This window comes from Leuciscus leuciscus (assembly GCF_965113295.1).
Source record: "Leuciscus leuciscus genome assembly, chromosome: 3".
In the NCBI taxonomy this organism is placed as follows: Eukaryota; Metazoa; Chordata; class Actinopteri; order Cypriniformes; family Leuciscidae; genus Leuciscus; species Leuciscus leuciscus.
In genome coordinates, this window is record NC_138727.1 from 48,185,499 (window position 1) to 48,213,229 (window position 27,731).

At 37.3% G+C, this 27,731-nt stretch overlaps 1 protein-coding gene across 6 annotated transcripts in view; it reads left to right on the forward strand.

The window, feature by feature from the left end:
- The window catches only part of LOC309495746 (protein dachsous-like), a 126,943-nt gene that overhangs the window by 28,774 nt on the left and 70,438 nt on the right, over window positions 1-27,731 (forward strand). For 4 of the 6 annotated variants that reach the window (XM_082165576.1, XM_082165577.1, XM_082165579.1 and 1 more), the window contains exon 1: window positions 27,101-27,270. The exons of 1 other annotated variant lie outside the window; for it this stretch is intronic. In XM_082165576.1, coding sequence (XP_082021702.1) covers window positions 27,195-27,270 — 76 coding nt within the window. In that variant the 5' untranslated portion in view covers window positions 27,101-27,194. Of the gene's footprint in view, window positions 1-27,100; window positions 27,271-27,731 lie in introns of those variants that run through there. One more of the 6 variants, XM_082165582.1, reaches the window with a different exon arrangement.

Consider the following 27,731-nt stretch of genomic DNA (forward strand, 5'->3'; position numbering starts at 1 on the left):
TTCATGAATTCACTGACTCTTTCTCGCGCTGTGTTTGTGTTGTGTGTGTGTGTGTGTGTGTGGGCGTGGTCGCTAATCAGCCGCTGATTATCATCAGCGCCAGCTGATTCTGATCAGCAATCTCTTTATAAGCTCATTGTCTTTCGTCTTGTGTTTGTCAGATCGTTGTGGGATTTTCCCTCGTGTAGTGAGTCTTCGTTGGTGTTCCTGATTCCCGGTGTGGTGTTCCTGTTGAGTTCGTTCTGCCTGTCGTCTTCGAGGATCCTGTTTCGTCTCTTCACTCTGCGAACCCAGTTGGTGTTGCCGTCTACTTGTCATTCAGGATTTCATTTCACCTGTTCACACCACGGATCCGGGTTGCCCACCTGCCATTCCTGCGCTACCAGGGACCTTCGAACTGTGTGCTTCATATCTCTGTCTCCGTGTGCATTCAATAAACCTTTTACTTGCACTTGCATCTTCTGTTTTCCTTACGCGTGACAAGTTTATAACACCACCCCAATAAACCAGCACTATATAGCCTATTAATAAATTAATATTAACTAGTGCAAAATGCCTGTGCAAAATCAGTTTTTTTTGTGTGTGTTTTTAGTAATTGTTGGTTTGGTGTGTTTGAGTGCTCATTGTTACAATTACACAGCAAAAGTTCAGTGACATTTTTATTTTGTGTACAGTAGAAAGCAAATACTGATCCTGAAATAATGACATAAAATAAATGTGGAAAATTGAACTACACGATGCAGGGAGCAGACTACACAGTGAACTCAGAGAAAATGCTACGCTTGAGTAAAAACAGTTTGTGAATAGGCTACTACAAATGATGCCCGTGAAAGAGATTGTGAACGCATTGAATAGGATATGTTTTGTTGGTTAATAGCATGCTACTATTACACAGTAGTGACAATGTTAAGCACCAGAATGAAATATAATATTCAGAAGTAAACAGCATAGCTGACTTACAGATTCGGTTAACATGCACAAATGAGTAAGTGTGACGATTCAGGGAGCAGGCTACACAGTGAACTCAGAGAAAACGCTACGCTTGAGCAAAACAGTGTGATACTACAAATGATGGCAAACTGCCCGTGCAAAATCCGTTTTTGTGTGTGTTTTTAATAATTTTTGTTTTGGTGTGTTTGAGTGCTCATTGTTACAATTACACAGCAAAAGTTCAGTGACATTTTTATTTATGCATGGAAGAAAGCACCAAGGAAAATTTAACTACACGATTCAGGGAGCAGGCTACACAGTGAACTCCGAGAAAAGCTGTGAATAAAATACAATATTCAGAAGTAAACAGTGTAGCAGTAGCTGACAGAGTGTTTATGCCAGAATGTTTAAACAATTACCTTCTTTTACTAATATATTTAACAATATCTTTTGTATTTCTAATCCAAACAACGTCAAACTTTACACTGCACTTACTTGTGCCCGTAGCAAAAAACCTGTCAAGTTTGAAAATGTTGTTAACAGACACATAGACAGACAGACAGACAGACAGACCTTCCTATAATTCATAGATAGATATATAGATAGATATGCTTTTCACATATGTGAAGCACTGTTAAATATATTGAAATACATTTTGAAAATATATTATTTCAAAAATACATTGAACATACATCTTTTAAATTGTTCCTCATGTTACATCTGTAAATATGTGTATATATTTCACAAAATATATTCATGCCTTAGCCTATATCATGTTTAGTTTTTAATAAATGTTTTTGCAATTTTATTTCTACACCACATTAACCATTTATAAAGCTATATAATATTATAGGCTATTACATATTACATTATATTATAGCCTATTATAACCTATGATTTTGTAAACATACACTCATGCTTCATATACTCATTCCGTTTACAGTTTGGTGATGGCCACTAGCCTATACACTTAAAAATGTTAACCTCACATTTCAGGATATTTTAACTGATTATCAAATAATTCCCTCCATCAATTCTTCTTTTATGTAAATTCTGCGTGACTTCTAACGTTACGTCTTTTAATTGGCGCGCGCACTCGAGTTACATTTGAACCAGATTTGAACTGAGTTACCATGGAAACGGGCGGGGAGCTCAACTGACGACAAGCAGGAACTCCTTCTTTCACTGTTGCATTCGCTAATTTCAGGTAAGTTTAGTGAGTTTTGTCACCAACATACACAAATAGTACATAAAAATGTTTCTGACACATTCTTTCATGTAAATGACACGCTTCCGTTGAATATTTACTTTATAGAAATGGTTTAGTGTCTTCGGGAAGAGTCCGTTAGCATCTCAACTTTTAGGCTAACGTTATCTAACGTTAGAGGTAAGGTTAGGTTGATTAGACTTTAGCTGTAAGTTTAGGCTTTAGGCTTTTAATCTTATGTGTTGATTTGAGGTTTTGTAAAAGTTTGGCTGGCAATTTTTCAATGTGAATGGATGTAAACTAAAAAGTATTCTGGATGGTTAATTCATAGTTTTCACGTGACGGAATGCCCACCTGGAGGGCAAATTGGGGTTTTATAATGCCATCATGCCTAGTATTAACATGAATGTCACGCAACCGCTTAATTCGAAGGTAAGTCAGTTGAATCACCGTTTTATATTAATGTGCTCTTTTAACTTCAGCATAACTTACAGCCGCACACACACGTTACACACAGATTAATAACCTTACTTCAAAAAAATTATATATTCCTGGACAATCTACTTTTTTTTTTACAAGTGAATGAACAATTTATTTGTCCAAAGGACAAGTTACAAGACCAGGGTTAATGCCAAGCCCTGGTTTATACATTTTTATAATTGTATTATAAAAGCTTCAGAAGACATTTCTCAATGCTGCTATAGGCCTTTTTCACGTAAGTTAGAACGCACATCCGGTTCAGCGTTTGTTGTGTAAAGCGACTTCCGGTGAAAAAGAGTCAGACGCGCTAACGTTACTCTTCACACAACTTCCCTGAAGAATCTACCGGCAATTACATCAAGTCAAGTCAAGTCAAGTTTATTTGTATAGCGCTTTTCACAATACAGATTGTATCAAAGCAGCTTCACAGTATTAAATTAAAATAATACAACAAAGTTTGTTTCAAGAGGAATTTATTGATTGATAAAATTAAATTAAATATCCCCAAAATATCCCCAACTGAGCAAGCCAAAGGCAACAGTGGCAAGGAACCGAAAAACTTCATCAAGTGACCTAATGGTGTCCTAAAACTCCATCAGGTGACCTAATGGAGAAAAAAAAAACCTTGGGAGAACCCAGGCTCAGTCGGGGGCCAGTTCTCCTCTGGCATTTATGAGCTAGAGGCCGGATTGTAGTTTGAACTGTAGGATTACAGTGCCAATGGCTGGCTGAAGAGATGCGACTTTAATCTAGTTTTAAACTGGGAGAGCAAGTCTGAGCAACGAACAGTATCAGGAAGACTATTCCAGAGTTTTGGAGCCAAATGTGAGAATGCTCTCCCTCCTTTGGTGGTTCTGGATATCCTAGGTATGACCAAAAGCCTTGAATTTAGTGATCTTAAAGAGCGCGATGGATTATAGGGTGATAAAAGATCCGTTAAATAGACTGGAGCTAAGCCGTTTAGGGCTTTATAAGTCAGTAGCAATACCTTATAATTAATACGGAACTTTATAGGTAACCAATGCAGTGATGATAAAATCGGTGTTATATGATCATATTTTCTTGATCTAGTAAGAACTCTAGCGGCGGCATTTTGGACTAACTGTAGCTTGTTTATTGAGGATGCAGGACAACCAGCTAGTAAAGCATTACAGTAATCCAGTCTCGAGGTCATGAATGCATGAACTAACTTTTCTGCATCAGAAACTGATAGCATATTACGTAGCTTAGCAATGTTTCTAAGGTGGAAAAATGCTGTTTTTGTAACATATGAAATATGATTTTCAAAAGACAGGTTGCAATCGAGTATAACACCCAGGTCTTTTACTGTAGAGGATAAAGTAACAGGACATCCTATGATGTTAAAGTTGTATTGTGCGAGGTTTTGTGGGCGGTTTTTTGAACCGATAAGTATTACCTCTGTTTTGTCTGGATTTAATAAAAGAAAATTACGGGTCATCCAATCTTTTATATCTTTAACACACTCTGTCAATTTGGAAAATTTTGCGTTTTCATCCGGCCGTGATGAAATATATATTTGAGTGTCATCAGCATAACAATGGAAACTAATTCCATGTTTCCTTATAATACATCAGCGGATGTTTTTTGACTTGTCGAGCTTCTCCGCACTCAAAACAAAACAAATCTTTATTGTAATAGTCATTTTAGATAATTTTAAGACTTTGTTTATCTTAATTTTATTACTGCAGTTGTGGCAGCTTATTTGGAGAAATAAAGTATGGTGATATCTTCCTTGAACAGTAGCCTAATTTAATTTGTGTCAACATTAACTAAAATGATATTATGACTTGAAAGAGAAAGGACATAAATGTAAAGGCTTCAATAATAGATTTAATAAAATATGACGGGAAAGTAGCTTCGTAATTTGTTTTCAGAAATGCATAAACATACCTGGAAGAGGAGACTGCATATAGTCATGATCTGCTCCAGCGCTGTTACCTCACAAACTATTTTGTCGTCTATAGGCTATATCAATTTTATGTAGCCTACAAAATATGCCTTTATCCACATAAAATTGATATAGCCTAAGCCTTTCATGTCTATCATACATCTACGTTCAAAAAGCTGATATAGCAGCCCCCAATGGACATGTTAAAAGATCAAATTCTGTACACACCTTATTACTAAACCATACTATCCAACAGAAAAGCAGATGAGTCCAGAATATGAACGCAACGCACACGTTAAGCGTTTTCCTCCCATAGAAACCCTTTATTATAAAGAAAAATCTTAACGTGGCTTTATGGGAGGATGGAATTGCAGTGCACAACAAATCCTTTAAATGGTATTCAATGCAAAACAAAAAATGGAAATTTATAAGTAGCCTATAAAATAAACAAATAATTGTGGCATTAATTAGCCCACAAACAATATTTATTTTAAAGCCTAAACGAATTTATTTAAAGAAAAACACCAGCTTTCTCTAGTGTTGTGTTTCAGCCGCCCACTGGCACAGCGCTTACTCGCCGTAGAAAATGTATGATTTAATTTGTTAGACACGAAGAGGACTTATCCGTCTGGCATGGCCGCTCGCCCTAACGTTAACCTATAAATGTTCGCTATTATTAAGCACATATCCAGGTGTTTGTGCGGAGTGTGGAGCGCGCACTGCATGACATGGACGCGCCGGTGCCATCACTCGCATTTTCCTATCAACAGTGGAAACAACTTAAAATACTCCATCATTTCTGGTCATACAGAAAATAATAATACATCAGTCGCAACTACTTTTATTTGTGTAAACTCACAACAACAAGAAAACGTTGTGCATTTGTAAAATAAAAGAAACAGGACGCGCTTTCATGATCTCTGTGAATTGGAGCGTATCTCAAAAATGAACTGAAAAAACAGCGTATCACTAGCCTCACAGACATGAGAAATATATCTATAAAACTTGAAATGTTCACCAACGAAAAAAATCCAATGGAAAGCCAATACGTACGGTACTATCTGATGATGTAATCCTGTCCGATGAAAGGTGCATCTACTTTACAGCGGAGATGTATGGAGATGTTTGCAGTCGACACTGATTTAGAAAACACTCGTTTATTAATAAACAATTAAAATGCTTTGTTATTTTTTCAGACAAATCTATTATCATTAGCCTACTTTTGCCGGTGCTTTGCGGCAAGTTTTATGTATGCGCTTGAGCGCGGAATATATAGGCTATAGGCTATACCAAGGATTGAATATAAATGTGCGATTAGTAATTGCTTAAATGAATGATTAAAAAATCTTTAGTCTATGGCAACTCTTATCAGTAGCCTACATTTAATAGTTGACATTAATTAGTAATTAGTATCCAGCTCTTTACATACATTAGTTGAGTTGGCATAGTTAATGAACTAATAAAATAAAGTATTTCAATATAGCATTGCTTATTCCACCACAATTCCAAAGGATTGTTTATAAGGTGACAATCCGTTATACATTTGAAGATTGTAGGCTGTATAGGCTATCTTGAAGATTTTTGTGTCGTCTCTTATAAAGACGAAAATTGACATTTCGTTAATAAAAAATAAGAACACAATGTAAAAAATAAACATTGTTCTGTTAGATGTGTTTTGACTAGGCTACTTGTTTAATTTAACTTGTTTAATACTTATTAATTAATTAGTAAATATTAATTTAATTATATCTCTAGGTATTGAAGATAGCCTATTAACAAAAAATAAATCTTATAGTATATTATATAAAAAAAAATGTGTACTGCCAGTAGCGGCAGTGTAATTAGCGTCGGCTACAAACAAATGTGATACTTATAGGGATCTTAAACGTCGGGACTTCTACGTGTCAAATACCATGCATCCACTTCTTTGTCAGACAGTCATTGCTTGGAAAAGCATTAACTCAAATATGGTTGTCACTGCTTATTATTTGTGCAATGAGGGATGCTACAGTGACACCTCGATGTTGCTTCAGCCATTGTTGTTTCGACCGGAAGTCGCTTTACACAACAAACGCTGAACCGGATGTGCGTTCTAACTTCCGTGAAAAAGGCCTATTGTCATACAATGAAAGTATTATATTCCTACTTCCATAGTATGGCAAATTAGTACAAATTAGAAAAGTTTAGCAGGTACATAAATTTGATGCACGTTATCTTATTTTCCCCTCAATGATGGCAGTTTTTATTTTCAGGTGTAGCTAATCCTTTACAATGTGTTATTAAACCTTTCCATTGTATAACATTTGTAACCTACATTTTAATCTTGTGTGTTTAATATGTATAGTACTCAAAGCACAGCCTAAATAACTTAAGGGTTAACATTTATGGAGTAGTCACACTGTTATTATTAAATGTTTATGAAATAATAAATCACCATTAGTAACATCAGTCAATCTGTTCACTTTACAGACGGGGCATGAAGAGACTGGACCACAGACTGGACCCAAGCATGAAGAGACTGGACCACAGTGCTAGTTTGGCACCCCCACACTACTTATATTTAAGGGTTAGTTCTAGAGCCCGACCGATATATCGGCGGGCCGATATTATCGGCCGATATTAGGCATTTTTCAAACTATCGGTATCGGCATTTATAATGGCCGATAAATGAATATTTAAAAAAATTAAATAAAAGCGGACGAAACACCCTTCAACCATGTTATGAGTGTTGGCGCGGCATAGTTTGTCCACCAGAGGGCACTATACAAGGAAGATCGCTCGGGCTAAAGGAGTGGTTACGAACAGAGTCCAGAGTTCACCTGAGTCGGGAGACGGCAGCGCCGGATGATTCTGTCAGCATTAAAGACTTTTAAAATAATTTAACTCGCGTTCATGTTTGAATGCCTTGTGTTTGTGATGCAAAAGACTATGCGCGCTAACCATTACCATAGTAAACATAGTAAACGCTTGAAGATACGCATAGTGTAAAAACATAGTGAACGCTTGAAGAAATCAGACCAATCATAAAGGCTATCACAGTCATGTTTTTATTTTATCTGTCAGTAGCCTACGTCTCGTCTCTTTATACCGGACTATCATAAAATAAAGCAACTTTTTTTTTCGGGAGCTTCCTCTGTTTCTCTGACTGAAAATATCTGTATGGGAGTCGAGAGAGTGCTAAAGCTCCTCAGGTCGTATTTTTGGTGGCATATATTTGTAGAAATGATCATTCTTTCTAAATGTGATGTAAATATGTCCTGTAACTAGCAGATAAACAGTAACAGACGCGACTGAAGAAGTAAGTGTGTCCTCTACCTCCTCTTTCTTTTGTGAAATAGACCTAACGGTAATTTATTTCTGAGTGACTAATGTGCAATTTTGACATAAATGAATTCATTATGATCAATGTATCACTTTTTATTGTAAACCTGTGGTAAAACATCGATGCTTGGGTTTTAAATATTCAAGTAAACAACAAAAATGCCAGCAAACGGCCGCTTTTATCATGTTTGTTTTCAACGCTGTTTCCAGTGATTTCTGATTAGTTTTCAAATCACAACGAACTTATTCTGCCTAAATAAAGTAATGATTACTGTATTTATAACTAGCATATCTGTAGTTCCAGTCTCTGCATTGTATTTGTTCAAAGGACTTTAAGTTTCATATCTTAAGTTTGTATTTTTATACATTATATTTATCAGAACTTTAATATATTCTGTTCTGTTGTGACAATTAAACAAACAAGTTTATTTTTAAACTGCATTATCATATTATTTTAGTAAGGCTGAGGACTCTTAAATAACGACAAATAACTAATGTTAGGGAAATCTGTTCATGTTTTGTTACGCGTTTCTGGATTTAAAAAAATATATATATATCGGCCGATATATCGGAATATCGGATTTTTAAATCACCAAATATTTGTATCGGTCTTAAAAATCCTTTATCGGTCGGGCTCTAGTTAGTTCACCCAAAAATGTATATTCTGTCAGTAATTATACACCCTCATGTTGTTCCAACCCCTTAAAGGAACACTCCACCCATTTGCATTAAGCTTTGCAATGTTAGAAACCCAGTCATACTATTGAATGGTCGTGCAACATTTTCTCATTTTCCCCTGAGAAGAGAGAAATCTGTATTTACCTCTTTACACTTCCTCCTACAATGACGCAAAAATCGTCATTTTGCGTCATTGTAGGAGGAAGTGTAAGAGGGGGGGATTTCTGTTAAGACTACAAGCACTGGCTCAAAGTGGCTGTCTATGGGCATGCACGAAAATGTCCTTAAAACAACCCTAATAACTTTCGTTTTCAAAACTGTGCAACTCACCGAGTGGTTAGTGGTGTTCGTTGATGATTAAAAACAAATATATCGGCACAATGTATGATTTCAATCCGTGTTATTTGCTATATATTTACTAATATACTATTTTTTCAGATACCTCACAACAAAGTATAAACTTTCGCTCAATATTTGAGTCTGAAGCATCTTTTCCATTCCCGGTAGCGCAGTAATATCAACGAGCAATGAGTCCTCCAACAGAAATCAATGGGATTTTACAAAATGGCAAATAAAACACAACAGAAACTGTATTTCGCTACGCTACTTGTTTTTAATCATCAACGAACACCACTAACCACTCGGTGAGTTGGCTCACTCCTCCATAGTTTTCCAGGCAATTTTATTCTGCCCAGAAAGTTAGTAAAGACATTGTTAAAATAGTCCAAGTGACTGGCTCAACCTTAAGTTCATCAAGCGACGACAATTATTTTTGTGTGCAAAAATAACAACTTTATTCAACTATTCATTTTCTTATGTGTGGGCCTCTGAGTGAGTTCACAAAAGTGCCGCACTACATCGAGTCCCATCTGCGTCATCTTCTCAGTTCTCGCTGCTCTCGTGAACTCTAGGGCTGGGAGGATACAACTATCTCCCGATCCGATACTATCACGATACTTGGGTGCTACTGCTGGTATTACGATTTTTTTTTAAGAATTGCGATTCGATATTGCGATTTTTATTTTATTTTTAACACTAGACCATCAGAAAATGTTAAATCACACTTTTACAGACTGTATAGGCTACATGATGTGTAAGATGAGTCATATTTACAAAAACAATTCATCACATCTTTCTGACTTATTTCAGAAGCATCATACAGTTAGTACTACATTAAATGATTCAATAACAAATACATTTTGTAACAGTCACTTGTGTTTATGCGCCCCAGGTGCCTCGCGTTTAACCGCCGGCTGCGCCTCAAGTTTTTGGAGTTGATTTTAATGAATAGAGAGGCGGGTCTTCCATTGTAGTGATGAAAGCTACAGTTGTTTTGGACGCCAGAGAGTGCGATGATGGAGGATAAACTTGTGGTGCTCTCGCGGGTTACCAGGAGCTTAACGACTTCACGAATCGTAACTATCACAATGTTAACAGAAAATAAACAAAGTTAATAAAAGTCTGATTTGACATTTACTTGACTGACAGGACAGCTGTTTCTGTGTTTGCCTAGCAACAAAAAACGCAGTTCACTGCTCGTTCTGTGTGATTGGGGCAGTGCTGTGCGCCTCGCGTTTTCGAACCGGAAAAACGCGTTAGGTGTGATTGGGGCTTTACTCTTTCTTGATCGCTATCATAAACATCAGTGTTTATATTTGAAATTTAAACTTTTATCCTAGTACTTCTATGATAATTTGAACTAGCCTATTGTATCACAGAAATAATGATACTATGAGGTTGAAAAGACTGATTGTGAAGCTGTTTCATGACGACTCTCTCCGGGTCAGCACAGCTTTAAATGTTGCGATATGATTTTGTCAAGGGTTTAATAGACAGACGAAATGGAAGCAGATCGTGTGGGTGTTTGAATCGAGATCAATTTTTTTTTAAGATGAATCGTGCAGCTCTATTGTCTTATATCTCTCCCAGTATATGAGTAGCGTGATGGCTTATCAATGCATTCAATCTCACGTCGCTTTTCCACTTGAAAGGGATATTAAGTTACTCGACACTCAAAATTTAACAACACATTTCATCCTTTGTTGGAACGAAAGTGACTTACTTCGGTCAACCTCGTCTCTAAGCACGGACAAAAATAAAGCAATTTAATTTGAATTAATATCGATTCTGTAATAAAAAAATAATCCATTTTAAGATCGTTTAAAAAACAACACGATACCTAGGTGAATCGATTTTTTCTCCCAGCACTAGTGAAGTCACTCAGAAGCCAATACGGAAGAAAATGAATAGTTGAATAAAGTCTTTATTTTGTTTTTTTGTGCATAAAAATTATTGTCGTCACTTGATAAACTCGCCAGAATAAAATTGCCTAGAAGCCTATTGAGGAGTGAGCTCAGATTTCATCAAAAATATCTTAATTTGTGTTCTGAAGAGTCTTACGGGGTTGGAATAACATGAGGGTGAGTGATTACTGACAGAATTTTTTGGTGAACTAACCCTTAAACACCGTTTTCATTACATTTAAATGCTTATATGAAAATATTTGTTGTTGTTTTTTTAAGCTATAATGTAGTGTTTAAAATGTATGATAATCATATGAAATTTTCTACTTTTTGATGTGCTGTAAAAGTGTGCGCTTATAATTCACATGGTTGTGTTAATAAACAAATAAAGTTGGACAAATTCTGCAGAATTTTTTTTCTAACCTTAAAATAACATTTTAACTTGAAAGAAAGTGGACATTTTAATGTTCTTTGAATGTTGTATTGTTAATAACATTTTGGGGGAAAGAACATTGCAGGAATGTTATGCTTACCTTAAGATGATGTTCCAGCAACGTTATGCCAATGTTCCGGCAATGTTATACTAACCTTAAGATAACATTGCCAGGGTTCCCACGGGTCCTTGAAATCGTTGAAAGTTTGTGAATCTGAAAAAAAATGTTCAAGGCCCTGGAAAGTTTTTGAAAATAAACATACATAGAGACAGGTGCTTGAAAGTGCTTGAATTTATTTTGTGCAATACGTTTTCTGGAAAAAATTCCATATTCACTCCGGTCCCCTATAAATGTGTTATTTCGCCAACACTCCATGGCCTATGCATACTAGCTTGCTTGATTTACACTAGTTAAGCGCATTTACGCGTTATGTTATCAGGGTTTTTCCTGCATAGAGAATTATGAAGCTCCGTCAAATTTCGTGCCGCCTCCGGCTCTCGACAATAAAAAATAACTAGAGAATCACCGAAAACGTGAGGATGATTCTGTTTTATTTCATTTAATGTAAGTGGTGATTGATAGCCTATAGTTGATAATAATATAGGCCTACCTAATGTACTGACGGTAACAATGTTGTGCTGTTGTTGAGGCTCGCGCTGTTATTTATAACATATTATAGTTAAGAAACAATATATAGCCTAGGCTACACGCGACCAGTGAGCTGTTTTCCTGAATGCCATCAAGATTGAAACCGAGACTGGTTTCATAACAGTTCAATGAACAAATAGTTAAAATTAAGTAACTTACATTTTAGACTGTTTTTGTTCTGTTTCAGCAGCGAAAATAGTTCAGCGTTTTGAACGAATCGGTTGAGTCAAAGATTCAATAACCCATTCTTAAACTGCCTCATTCTGAATAAATCAGCCGTTTAAACGAATCGTTTGAATGAATGACTCAATGACTCGCTCATTAAGACGGTCGCCTGCCGCCTCCTACTGGCAGTTTAGTTTCATTCTTGAAGTATCATTCTTTTCAACATTCCTTATTTGTATATTCAAAAATATTTAAAATAATCTAATTTAATACAGTTATAATTTTTCAATGTAAATTATTTAATTTGATTGGTAACAGCCTAGTGTCTTATTTTAATTGAATATATTGATCAAATTTAAGAATTTGAATGAAAGATGGAGCATACATAATAAAATTAGGGGAAAAATGCCCTTTATAAAGGTACAAAAAAATTAGTGTTTTCAAACAGTGATGTAATGAAACATTGACAACTTAAGTTTGAAGGGAGTAAAGCCTCTGTTTAGGCTATTAAGGAATTATGTAATTTTGCCAAAAGAAGAACTTTTTATTTAAAATAAATAGTGTGATATGTTACCATATTATCATGCTTAACACTAATTTGAATAATTGTAATGTGATGATCAGATGCAGATATCTAAATCAAAGAATATGGGCGGTTTTGCGGGTGGATTATTTATTTTTAACAGTGGATTTGGGTGACTCAAAGTGCACCAGATTAATGAATTTATCTTTAAAATGTACAACATTTTCTTACGGGCCAGGAAAAACCCTGGTTACGTTAAGTGTTTCCCGCATGAGGTACTTTGTGTTGTACGTTGCCATGACGTTCACGCGCGCATGAAACAACCATGATACCTCATCGTTTGTTGTTGGACACAACAAATGTGTCCCCACATTAAGTCCTTGAATTTGAGGGTATTGGACCTGGAAAGTCCTTGAAAGGTCCTTGAATTTGAAGTTAACCAAGGTGTGGGAACCCTGCATTGCATGAACGTTAGTTTAGTTTAAAGTTTATTGCCATTTGCACAGGTACGTTTCAGTACAGGTACATTGGAATTCTTATGCGTTTCTCAAAGTCAAGTTCTAAATTAAAAATAATGTATAAAAAATAAAATATATGCATACACCCACACATAGCTTACATACATACATACATCTACGTACACATACTTCCATATATACATGTACACATATATGTGCATACACACACGCACACCATACACATATATACATACATACACATACACATCATGAGGTAGAACAAAGAGCGACTAGACAGAAAGGAATACGAAAGAGATACAGAACAGATGTATAAATAACCTTTCTAGTTTAGATAAATACACATTATAATAAATAATAATAATGTTGTGCATTCAAAAAATAAAACTCTTAATAGGATAAATTACTATTACACTGATCATTACAATAATTAAAAACATGGAATAGGATACTTTTTTCCCTCCTTAATGTCCTGTGCCACTAGCCTGACAGTGGCTGGGAAAAAACTTTTGAACAGACGGGCCTTGTGGGTGCTAATGCTCACAGGCCTACGATGTCTCAGGTTATAGCCTGTGTCCACCCATTTAAACAAAGCATAAGCTGGGTGGTGTTTGTCCTTAAGGATGCTCTGTGCTTTTCTTTTACAACGCTGGGTGTATATGGTGTCCATGGAGGGGAGGTTAGAGCCGATAACCCTCTCAGCAGTCTTAATGACCCGTTGCAGTGATTTCCTCTCAGCCAGGGTGGTATTGCCATACCACACTGTGATACCACTGGTGAGGATACTTTCGACAAGGCCTTTATAAACATGGGTTAGAGGTTGGCTTTTAAGTCCGGCCTTCTTCAATACCCTAACGAAGTGCAGCCTCTGCTGAGCTCTTTTCACTGTTGCAACAGTGTTTTTAGCCCAGCTAAGATTCTCGGAGATATGAAGTCCCAAGAACTTATAGCTGTCAGTTCGTTCCACCTCAATCCCCTTGATGGCTAGAGGCTGTAGGGGGGAAGCACTCTTCCTAAAGTCCAGATGGAGTTCCTTTGTTTTGTCTATATTGAGAACAAGATCATTGTCCTCCCCATAGACAGTGACTCTGTGAACCATGTCCCTATATGATGATTCATTGCCGCCTTTGATGAGGCCAAGAATAGTAGTGTCGTCTGCATATTTAATGACGATATTGTTATTATCCGAGTTGGTGGCACAGTCATATGTATATAATGAAAAAAGTATAGGGCTGAGACAGCATCCCTGTGGGGCTCCTGTACTTACTGTGAGCTCAGCTGAGACCTTCTTTCCCATCCTCACCACCTGTGGCCTATCTGTGAGGAAGTCTGTTATCCAATTACAAGTGGTAGTTGGTACTCCCAGGTCTATCAGCTTGCCGGTCAGCTTCGTCGGCCGGATCGTGTTAAAAGCGGAGCTGTAGTCCAGAAACAATACTCGTACATATGTATTGGGAGTGTCTAGGTGCTGCAGAATATAGTGAAGTGCCAGTGCCACCGCATCATCCACTGACCTGTTCGAGCGGTAGGCAAACTGAAGAGGGTCTGCTGTTTCTGGAACCACAGAGTTAATATGCTGTAGGACCAGCTTCTCCATGCACTTCATAGCGACCGAAGTAAGCGCCACTGGTCTAAAATCATTCATTGCAGTTGTGTTTGTTTTTTTCGGAACCGGCACTATAATAGAGGACTTAAAAATACGTGGAACTGTTTCTTGGAGGAGAGAAGTATTAAAAATATCCGTGTACACCTCCGCCAGCTGTTCAGCACAGACTTTAAGGACTCTCGGAGCCACACCATCGGGTCCTACAGCCTTACGGGGGTTCACCTTTCTCAGAGCTTTAAGGACCTGTGAGTGTGTCACCTGCAATGCAGTCTCCTCTGAGTTATGGGGAGCTTTCAAGGGTATGTCTCCATTATTTTGGTCAAATCTCGCATAAAACGTATTGAGATTATCCAGTAGAGAGGAGTCTTGGATCACAGTTTTATTTGCTACTCTCCTGTAATTGGTGACTGAATGTATTCCTTGCCACATCCTTCTGCTGTTATTTTCTCTGTAACAGTTCTCGAGTCTCTGGGTATATGCCATTTTGGCGGCCCTGATGGATTTTTGGAGCTCATATCTGGCATGCTTATACTCCATGATGTCTCCTGACTTAAAGGCTATACTGCGGTTTTTAATTTTGATGCGCACATCCGCATTAAACCAGGGCTTCTGATTGGGGAGAACTCTAATAGTTCTAGAAGGGATGCAGATGGAGGTACACCATTCAATATAGCTGCTAACAGTGTCTGTATATTCGTGGATGTTTTCTGAGGCTTCTCTAAAAGTGTTCATATCTGTAGCCTCCAAACAGCCCTGCAGTTCCTCCAAAGCGGAATCTGTCCACATATTCACAGTTCTAACTGTGTCTGGGTCTGCTTTAAGCCTCTTGATGTAAATGGGCTGAAGTAGAATTGCAAGATGATCACATTTCCCAAAATGTGGCTTGGAGACAGCAGTATAGGCACTTTTAATGTTACTGTAGCATTTATCCAAAGTCCTGTTTCCTCTAGTGTGAAAATTAACAAACTGATAAAATTTGGGAACAGTTTTTCGGAGATCGCAATGATTAAAATCTCCTAAAACCACCATAGCAGCATGTGGATATGAGTTTTCGTGCCTACTAATCATATCGTGCAGTTCTTTAAGTGCATTATACTCGTTAGCCGCGGGATGAATATACACTGTGCTTAATATAACGCACTGCAGTTCTCTAGGCAAATAAAATGGCCTACATTTCACAGTAATATACTCCACATTTTCAGAACATGACTGTGATATTACCGTGTTGTCGGTGCTCCAGGATTGTTTGACAAGGATAGCCGTTCCACCCCCGCGAGTTTTACCGCATTCCGTTTCGCTGCGGTCAGCTCTGTAAACATTGTAGCCTGCCGGTGTTATGGCTTCATCAGGGGTCCTCTCTCCAAGCCATGTTTCACAGAAACATAAAACAGAACAGTCCTTAATGTACCTCTTCGTAGCCATCCGACAAAGAAGATCGTCCATCTTATTTACTAAGGACTGAACATTGGCGAAAAGTATGATCGGAAGAGTTAGCCGGCCTTTGCTAACCAGTCGGCGGAGTCTTCGTCCCCCTCCTCCTCGCCTACCGCGCTTCCGTGTCGGTCTCCCGGTGCCAGGAAATCCCGCTATTGTGGCCCGGCCTAGCGTCACTCCAGCGTGGAGATGTAGTTCCGGGAAGGAGTTGAGAGCGTTTGTGTCAAAATTACCTCTGTTGTTCAGTTCTCTTAGTTGTAACAGAGTCACTCGATCATACTTAATATGAGCTCTGACATACCTCACATGAAAGGACAATAACGACACTACCAATACAAAATTCAAATAAAACTTGACTCGGAGAGCTACGCTATGTCGCACACAGGGGAGCGCCATTTCTTATGTGTCTCACAACAAATGTGTCCCCACATTAAGTCCTTGAATTTGAGGGTATTGGACCTGGAAAGTCCTTGAAAGGTCCTTGAATTTGAAGTTAACCAAGGTGTGGGAACCCTGCATTGCATGATCGTTAGTTTAGTTTAGTTTAGTTTAGTTTAAAGTTTATTGCCATTTGCACAGGTACGTTTCAGTACAGGTACATTGGAATTCTTATGCGTTTCTCAAAGTCAAGTTCTAAATTAAAAATAATGTATAAAAAATAAAATATATGCATACACCCACACATAGCTTACATACATACATACATCTACGTACACATACTTCCATATATACATGTACACATATATGTGCATACACACACGCACACCATACACATATATACATACATACACATACACATCATGAGGTAGAACAAAGAGCGACTAGACAGAAAGGAATACGAAAGAGATACAGAACAGATGTATAAATAACCTTTCTAGTTTAGATAAATACACATTATAATAAATAATAATAATGTTGTGCATTCAAAAAATAAAACTCTTAATAGGATAAATTACTATTACACTGATCATTACAATAATTAAAAACATGGAATAGGATACTTTTTTCCCTCCTTAATGTCCTGTGCCACTAGCCTGACAGTGGCTGGGAAAAAACTTTTGAACAGACGGGCCTTGTGGGTGCTAATGCTCACAGGCCTACGATGTCTCAGGTTATAGCCTGTGTCCACCCATTTAAACAAAGCATAACCTGGGTGGTGTTTGTCCTTAAGGATGCTCTGTGCTTTTCTTTTACAACGCTGGGTGTATATGGTGTCCATGGAGGGGAGGTTAGAGCCGATAACCCTCTCAGCAGTCTTAATGACCCGTTGCAGTGATTTCCTCTCAGCCAGGGTGGTATTGCCATACCACACTGTGATACCACTGGTGAGGATACTTTCGAAATGTGAAAATCCTATTCATTTTGCTTTATTGATTTGAATGTTCTTTAATATTTTCTTTAATTTCAGTTTATTATTTAGCTTGGATTATTTTAATACATAAAATTAATAATTCCTTGGGAGCATACGAATTGGATTACCACAAATGATCTGTGCTGAATTCGTCTGGTCTGACTCAGTTCATCATTGATTGGGAGAGAACAGTTCAAACTTACTGGCTGTGGAAATCAGCGGGCGTGTCTCATTATACTATAAGCAAAACGCCGTAAAATAGCGCGCGCTCTGTGCAACCAAAACGGCGTTTTTTACGGCGTCATATGGCGAGATGAACGGCGTAAAAAGCGGCGCTTTCCATGCACACTAAAACGCCGTCAAATACGGCGTCATTGACGTATTTCGCGCGTCTTTTACGGCGTTTGTAATTAAAACGGCGTATTTTACGGCGTCCAATACGGTTTAAAACGCCGTATTTGACGGCGTTTGGCTTTAAACGCGATTAATCTATGGCGTATTTCTGAGCCTCTTGGCTTGCCATACTGGCGCGCGTCTATCTATGGGTCGTGTGTATGTGTGTGTGTGTGTGTCAGGAGGACATTTACTGACAGCGCGTTCTCTTTTGTCTTGTCGCGCATGAATGGTTTAAAAGCATTTGCAATAAGAGCGGGATCATATAACGATAGCTTAGGCTACGTTCACACTGCAGGCTGAAACGACCCAATTCCGATTTTTTTGCCCCTATGCGACCTGTATCTGATCTTTTCATGACAGTCTGAACGACACAGATCCGATCTTTTCAAATGCGACCCAGGCCACTTGGGTATGTGGTCCCAAATCCGATACATATCCGATCTTTTCAAATGCGACTTCAGTCTGAACGGCCAGGTCGCATGTATCCGACCCGCACGTCATTGATACGCGAAAAACGTCATAATCCTGCGTTGAAGTAGTCGTCGGTTTGAAAACGGACTGCATATTCGTCGAGCTGAGGTAAATCTGCCGAACGGGTCGACCTCGAGGAGCCCGTTAATTAAAAAAAAAAAAAAAAAAAAAGCCCACGGCCATTATACGTTATGTTAACTTAATTGTGCTGAATCTGATATTAGATAGGTCAGAGGCTGCTGTCGCTCGTGTGTGTGTGTGTGTGTGTGAGAGAATCACAGTTAAAGTTTAGCTACTTCCGCAAACAACAAGTGACGTCGTTGACCGTTGAGTACTCTTCTGCGCATGCGGGTCACTTCTGGGTCATTTCACGTTCACACAGGAGATCACAAAAGGTCGCATTTAATTGGAAATGTGAACGGCCTTGCAAAAAAATCGAATTTTTTCAAAAAATCGGAATTGACCATTAAGCCCTGCAGTGTGAACGTAGTCACCTGTTGTTGTTTCTGACGTTTCATCGCCTGTGCCGCAACCGCGATACCACGGAGGAGCAGGACGGAGCCTATATCGATGCTCGCGCGTCCGCGTCCGGGAACATCGCGTGCCGTCTCGGTTTTCTTTCCGTCAACTTGTTTGTTAGGTGCCGCGCCTCACAGAAATGGACCAAACTCAGTTGTTTAAATAGCCATATTTCGCGTGTTTCTTTTATATAGGCCTATAGACTATGATTTTATGAAAACAAATTTTGTTTTTTAATTTAATTATATTTTCCTTAAATCATCCTGGCGACCCATTTTTTAAGTCTCGCGACCCACCCAAGGGTCGCGACCCAGGGTTTGAAAACCACTGCCCTAATGTGTTATTTCGCCAACACTCCATGGCCTATGCATACTAGCTTGCTTGATTTACACTAGTTAAGCGCATTTACGCGTTATGTTATCAGGGTTTTTCCTGCATAGAGAATTATGAAGCTCCGTCAAATTTCGTGCCGCCTCCGGCTCTCGACAATAAAAAATAACTAGAGAATCACCGAAAACGTGAGGATGATTCTGTTTTATTTCATTTAATGTAAGTGGTGATTGATAGCCTATAGTTGATAATAATATAGGCCTACCTAATGTACTGACGGTAACAATGTTGTGCTGTTGTTGAGGCTCGCGCTGTTATTTATAACATATTATAGTTAAGAAACAATATATAGCCTAGGCTACACGCGACCAGTGAGCTGTTTTCCTGAATGCCATCAAGATTGAAACCGAGACTGGTTTCATAACAGTTCAATGAACAAATAGTTAAAATTAAGTAACTTACATTTTAGACTGTTTTTGTTCTGTTTCAGCAGCGAAAATAGTTCAGCGTTTTGAACGAATCGGTTGAGTCAAAGATTCAATAACCCATTCTTAAACTGCCTCATTCTGAATAAATCAGCCGTTTAAACGAATCGTTTGAATGAATGACTCAATGACTCGCTCATTAAGACGGTCGCCTGCCGCCTCCTACTGGCAGTTTAGTTTCATTCTTGAAGTATCATTCTTTTCAACATTCCTTATTTGTATATTCAAAAATATTTAAAATAATCTAATTTAATACAGTTATAATTTTTCAATGTAAATTATTTAATTTGATTGGTAACAGCCTAGTGTCTTATTTTAATTGAATATATTGATCAAATTTAAGAATTTGAATGAAAGATGGAGCATACATAATAAAATTAGGGGAAAAATGCCCTTTATAAAGGTACAAAAAAATTAGTGTTTTCAAACAGTGATGTAATGAAACATTGACAACTTAAGTTTGAAGGGAGTAAAGCCTCTGTTTAGGCTATTAAGGAATTATGTAATTTTGCCAAAAGAAGAACTTTTTATTTAAAATAAATAGTGTGATATGTTACCATATTATCATGCTTAACACTAATTTGAATAATTGTAATGTGATGATCAGATGCAGATATCTAAATCAAAGAATATGGGCGGTTTTGCGGGTGGATTATTTATTTTTAACAGTGGATTTGGGTGACTCAAAGTGCACCAGATTAATGAATTTATCTTTAAAATGTACAACATTTTCTTACGGGCCAGGAAAAACCCTGGTTACGTTAAGTGTTTCCCGCATGAGGTACTTTGTGTTGTACGTTGCCATGACGTTCACGCGCGCATGAAACAACCATGATACCTCATCGTTTGTTGTTGGACACAACAAATGTGTCCCCACATTAAGTCCTTGAATTTGAGGGTATTGGACCTGGAAAGTCCTTGAATTTGAAGTTAACCAAGGTGTGGGAACCCTGCATTGCATGAACGTTATGCTAACATTAAGGTAACGTTGCATGAACGTTATGCTAACCTTAAGATAACGTTCCATGAACGTTATGCTAACCTTAAGATAACATTCCATGAACGTAATGCTAACCTTAAGAATGTTCCAGCAATGTTGTGCTAATGTTCCAGCAACGTTATGCTAACCTTAAGATAATGTTCCGGCAACATTATGCAAACCTTAAGATAATGTTCCATGAACATTATGCAAACCTTAAGATAACGTTCCATGAACGTTATGCTAACCTTAAGATAACATTCCATGAACGTTATGCTAACCTTAAGAATGTTCCAGCAATGTTGTGCTAACGTTCCAGCAACGTTATGCTAACCTTAAGATAACGTTCCAGCAACGTTATGCTAACCTTAAGATAACGTTCCAGCAACGTTATGCAAACCTTAAGATAATGTTCCAGCAATGTTGTGCTAACATTCCAGCAACGTTTTGCTAACCTTAAGATAACGTTCCAGCAACGTTATGCAAACCTTAAGATAATGTTCCAGCAATGTTGTGCTAACGTTCCGGCAACATTATGCTAACCTTAAGATAACGTTCCAGCAACGTTATGCAAACCTTAAGACAATGTTCCAGCAACGTTATGCTAACATTCCGGCAACGTTATGCTAACCTTAAGATAACGTTCCAGCAACATTATGCTAACGTTCCAGCAATGTTTTTCTAACATTAAGATACCATTCCAGCAACGTTATGCAAACTGGACATTTCAACATTTTTAAAACGTTTCAAGTCAACGTTCCCACAACGTTCTTAGGACATATTTTTGTTAGCTGGGTGGTAATCGTCACAGAGCGCAGCGGCAAAAGTTGAACTATTTTGAACTTTGACCGCGGCGTGAGCGCGAGCTCGCCAATGATGCGCACCGCTGCGCTTGCGCTTTGGTCGACGCAGCAACAAAACGTCCTTGCGCGGCGCAAGCCATTGAGATGAATGGGTTTTATAGCGCAGCGCCGCGCATACCGCGTCCTGTGTGATATGGCAAGCCAAGAGGCTCAGAAATACGCCATAGATGAATCGCGTTTAAAGCCAAACGCCGTAAAATACGGCGTTTTAAACCGTATTGGACGCCGTAAAATACGCCGTTGTAATTACAAACGCCGTAAAAGACACGCGAAATACGTCAATGACGCCGTATTTGACGGCGTTTTAGTGTGCATGGAAAGCGCCGCTTTTTACGCCGTTCATCTCGCCATATGACGCCGTAAAAAACGCCGTTTTGGTTGCACAGAGCGCGCGCTATTTACGGCGTTTTGCTTATAGTATAATGAGACACGCCCACTGATTTCCACAGCCAGTAAGTTTGAACTGTTCTCTCCCAATCAATGATGAACTGAGTCAGACCAGACGAATTCAGCACGGATCATTTGTGGTAATCCAATTCGTATGCTTCCAAGGAATTATTAATTTTATGTTAATTATTAATATTAATCCAAGCTAAATAATAAACTGAAATTAAAGAAAATATTAAAGATCATTCAAATCAATAAAGCAAAATGAATAGGATTTTCACATTTTAAAATTTGAGCCGGAACATGTGAACATGGGTGACACATGACTTGCCCGCTTGTTGTGCTAGTTGAGATTGCTGTTTGCCTCGATCGTTTCAGGGAAAAAAATGTCAAAAAAACAGCAAAGTTTGCTTAAATTTTTTAAATACGCTGGCCAGTCAGATCCCAAACAAGCAAAAATCGTTTCCGCTGATCAAGAATGTGGAGACCATGGTGGACACAGCAGTAGTATCGACATAATATCTCGTTATTTCGAGATATTTCACATATTATGTCGAAATAACGAGATATTATGTTGATATAACATTATTATTAATAATAGCCTACATCTTTATTTGATTGTGCTGAATGTTGCGCTTGTTCAATTTAATAAAACTTTAATTGTGATCATTAAAATAACTGATTATTAAATATTTAGTGGCCAAGTTTTGCGCAGCTCCCCCTGTCAATGATCTAGCACCCCCTCAGCACATGCGTTAAAAATTCTCTGGCGCCGCCCCTGCAGAGAAGCTACGTAGGCAGTGTAAATTTTATTTATTTTTTTTCGTTACCTCCAACCCCCGTTTTGAGTCGCCGGATTGTTCAGACATTGTATCAGAATTATGGATAGAGTATAGAGTTATGGATGTTATCCTGTTTTTTCTCCGTTCACAGAAGCACTACAGGTGAATACGATGATGAATCCCCCTATTCTGTTGCTGCTATTTTACATGCAGGCTAAAACAAAAAAAATATTTTTGGTAGGCCTATTTTTAATGGGTCACAGTCACTTGTTCATTCTAATTTAATTTAATTTTAATTTAACATAATCTTGTCGGTTAATGAATGGAAGATCGCGTCGGTTGAAGGTGGAAGCAAAAAAAACCCGAAATGAATTCAGTTTGTTGATAAAAAAAAAAAAAAACATTTCTCATTTCCGTTTAGTTTAAGTTTTTCAACTAATAGTTATATTTTCCTTTATTTCAGGTTTATTTCGATTAGCATTTCAAAGTTTTTAATAGTTTTAGTTTTACTTAACTAACCCTGCCTGGGCAAAACATCGACAGAACTGTCAATTTTACAACTCTTTCAAGCCACGAATTTTTACAAATATTCACGAATTATTTAATGCCGGTCTGGGACACAATATTAGGCCAATCACACTCATCCAGGCCAATTAACCTACAGCTATTGTTGCAAGCATAATTTACATTTCTTTTAAGAATAATGACTCAAATGTGGGAAAGAAATAACTAGGCTATGTTATTTTTATTAATGAATATAATATGAATAAAACACGAATTTAATTAGCCTACAAAAATCGGAACACTATTTAATTCTGGAAGGAGAAGCTTATATACCTACCAACAAATCTGCCACATTTTTTAGAAATAGCAAAAAATACATTCGTCTTATTTATTTTTTTCAAATAGGCCTATTTAAAACACACAAATTCATAGGGCATTCTATGGGTTATATCAATATGTTGTTATTCAGCACTTAGATGGAAATGTGCCGAGTTAAGCCAATACGACCTGGATTCTTTTCCTTGTTTAATAACTCCTCATATACGAGCATAAGAATTCGAATTGGATTACCACAAATGATCCGTGCTGAATTCGTCTGGTCTGACTCAGTTCATCATTGATTGGGAGAGAACAGTTCAAACTTACTGGCTGTGGAAATCAGTGGGCGTGTCTCATTATACTATAAGCAAAACGCCGTAAAATAGCGCGCGCTCTGTGCAACCAAAACGGCGTTTTTTACGGCGTCATATGGCGAGATGAACGGCGTAAAAAGCGGCGCTTTCCATGCACACTAAAACGCCGTCAAATACGGCGTCATTGACGTATTTCGCGCGTCTTTTACGGCGTTTGTAATTACAACGGCGTATTTTACGGCGTCCAATACGGTTTAAAACGCCGTATTTTACGGCGTTTGGCTTTAAACGCGATTCATCTATGGCGTATTTCTGAGCCTCTTGGCTTGCCATAGTGTGAAGGCCCATAACGCTATTCCCAACGCGCACAAAGGAGTCCTGAGCTCGCGCATTTCTAAACTACACATTTTAAACATTTCGGACACACAATCGATATAATAATTGCGTCTCTATACTCTCAAACATATTATTAATCCTATTAAAGTATTTTAAACTAATAATCACACTTAATACCTGAAAAGGGGGAGAAGATTAATACACACAAAACTCGCGCAGTTTCTCCACTGGAAGCTTTATGTAGAGTGGAAAAAACCCGCGAGCTCTCCCCCTAGTGTTGACGCAGACCAGAACAATCGATCGTCCAACTTATCGTGCCCATAAACTGATCACAGATTAACTAAGTATAACTATAAAGTAACATATTTATATTTTATAGACTTTTCTACGTATTGTAAATAGTGAATATATTTATATATTATTATATATAATTATATATCACAGTGTACACAGACTTATGCATTTAAATGTACATGTTCATTTTCAATCTGTCACAAATACACGTTTTTAGAGTTGCTCACTATCTCACTCTTTACTGTAGATACAGCTTACTGTATATTTATGCCACTTTTACACAACACACATTCATACTAACATACTTTTTAACGGTCGCGAAATAAGTCCAAATTCAAATGTAGTTCATCTAAAGTATGCAATTTTTTATTTCTCCTTCACTTTTCCCTACATTACTTCACTAATATAGTACACTTGAATGAGTGAATGAAAGCGAGCGAGTCAATTTGGACACTGAGTGCGCCGAAGGGCTGCTTTGCATACCCAGATATCAACATTTGCCCAGATCCGGCCCACATCTGGACCATGTGGAATATTAAATTATATATTAAATTCAATAAGCACAAACTGTTTAGACGTTTAATCAATTTTAGCAACAGGAAAACGCTAAGAATCTGCTTTTACAATCAGTATTTCCTGAGGGGAATGTTGGGATCACATTCAGTCGCGAGCAGGACAGCTGTTTAGTTTTAAGATCACCACAAATCTGACTTTGTCAATTGAGAGATAACGTTCATTTAAATGTCTCCCCCCCCCCCCACCCCCCACTTTGTTCGGTATGTAGTTTACCATGCAGAGTGCAGTAGCAATACCAGGCAGCAACTGAATAATGTTACAGATTATGAAAGAACGATAAAGCCCATATAAAGCAGGTATGATTATAATTTTTTTTAAATAACTTTTATTTATTTATTTTATAACAATTGTAATGAAACAACCCAACCTATGCCTGAGAGAACTCAAAACAGTCAACTTTAGTAACATAATATGTGAACCTCAGGGGAAAATAGTAACATAAGATTCCTTTAGCAATTCATAATTTAGTATTTGTTGAATCTGTTTTCCTGCAGGTGGGATGAGGTCTGAGATTAAGGTTGGTCTGGAGTTGGAGATTGGGCTGTAAGTGGAGTAATAAATGGTCTTTTGAGGTGGATTTGTAAGCCTGACACACTGAACACCAGCAGAACCAGAGCCACATCTTCACTTGTTATAATTAATTAAATATTTGGATCAGTTAGTAGAATCAACTTGGCTCAGTTGCATTGATATTACAATCAATGAATCTGTTTGTCCAGCAAACCCTCAGTATTGATCATCTGTCAAATATCCTGTCAAAAGGAAATTTTTCCTGGCCACAGAAAAATAACTCTTTCTCAGCATGTAGCTGCATCGCGCCATTAAAGGTACAATCAGTGAATCAACAGAATCAATACGCATGTGAAATGTGCACAAAAGTTTAAACTAAATCACAAACACAAAATCATGCATAAATCATGCATACATGGCAATGGAAAAGAGAAAGTAAATGAGACTGGAAACAGAACAAGGGAATGAAGCGAAAAGAGTAGGCTATTTTTTTAAGAGTTTATTTATCAGGTAAAACACACATTCACATAAAGCCCAAAATATAGCTGAGTCAGACTGTAGCCTGTCTAAAGCAAAAGAATGGAGATAATGCATTTGTTAAACAGCACATTTTAAAATTCACAATAAATTTAAATGAACCAAAAAGCAGATCTGCCAAATTATTAAATGAAAAAATGCTAAGGAATATTTGTTTTTAATATATTTTATTTTCTGCCAGTTGAACATGCTATACATGCATAAAAGAAAAATAATAGCAAACTTCTCAACAAGCTGCATGTCATGTGCCTCCACAGTCGTGTGGTAAATCATAAGAAACCAACACCAGCACAAGTCTATTTGTGTGGATTGCTAAAGTAAACCGTATTGGTGTAACATTAATGTTTCACTTTCAAATAGTTTGTTATATAAAACCATCAAGATAAGATATAATCCCTGTTTATCGTCCAGTGTAACCTTTGATTTGTTCGCTGATGTTGGTGTTATAAATTTATAGTTGGTTCTGATCATTTTCATGCAGTGATAAGTTAATATTTGACATGTTGATTGTGTTGTCAATAGGAGCACGGGAAAATAAATAAAAACTTTACCAGTTATCCAGCAATGCAGAGTGTGAAATATTCATTGTTGTCATGTATCTTTACAGAAGCCATATTTAAGTTTAAGGCTAGTCTTTTGAGATTTTTTTTTTTTTTTAAATATGTATTAAAAATACAAGACTAAAATGCAACACTCCATGTTAGCTATACAATATAGGATTCCTTGCTCAATCAAAGGGTCCATGACATGAAAAAGGGTGAAGACTCCTGGTATTGGTAAGGTATAAACTAAGAAAAGTAAAATATATTTAAAACTGCAGTTAATTGTTTTGAAATACAGTAATTGTTGGTTACACTCTGATTTGGGATGTTAGCTTTCACTGTTGTATTGGTCTATGTAAACTATTGCATGAGAAGGTGTGGTTGTACAAACTCAAAACAAGATCAGTAACAAAATCTGAGTTCAAGACATCTCAAATATCCTTAAATAAACTTGTAACATCAACTTCTTTCCAGAAAATCCCTCCCACATCACTCCTGCAGTCTCAATGAAGCACCTTTGATACTTGCTTACACCAGAGAATAACTGTTTATGGTACACAATAAGGAACAGCTCAGAGATTACAGGAATATTCATTCTCTTTCCTCAAAGGCTTCATAATACAGACAGCATTGTTGACAATGAATTATGGAAAAGATGGATTTGTCCTGTCTTTTATTTATTTTAGCTTGTTTTCATGTCCACAGTGCAAGGAGTGCTATTGGTAAGTCAGATTTATTTGTAACCAGCTGAAGTTGAAATGTGTAGATGGTAGGCAGAACTGGAACTTTGTTTACATGACTCTGTTATTTACCAAAAAAGAAATGTGACAATGTACATCCAGATTTTGAATATCTATCTATCTATCTATCTATCTATCTATCTATCTATCTATGGTACATAATGTTGTTTAAAAACATGTTTTACAGGACAAAGGTCTTCTAATGAAGTAAAATGCTTTTCAGGATAATGTTGATTTGTTTACATCATTTATGTTTTCTATTAAGTGTACACACTGTTCATTAACTTAGCTTACTCTCTGAACAACTTGCATTATCTGAACAGCTGTCATAATGGCAAAAAAAAATATGTAAGGAGAAGATTTGAGAAAATCAGTTGAATATTGAGATAGAATTGTTGCTTTATTTCGCCAATAGATTATGATCCACAAATAAATGTAAAGAG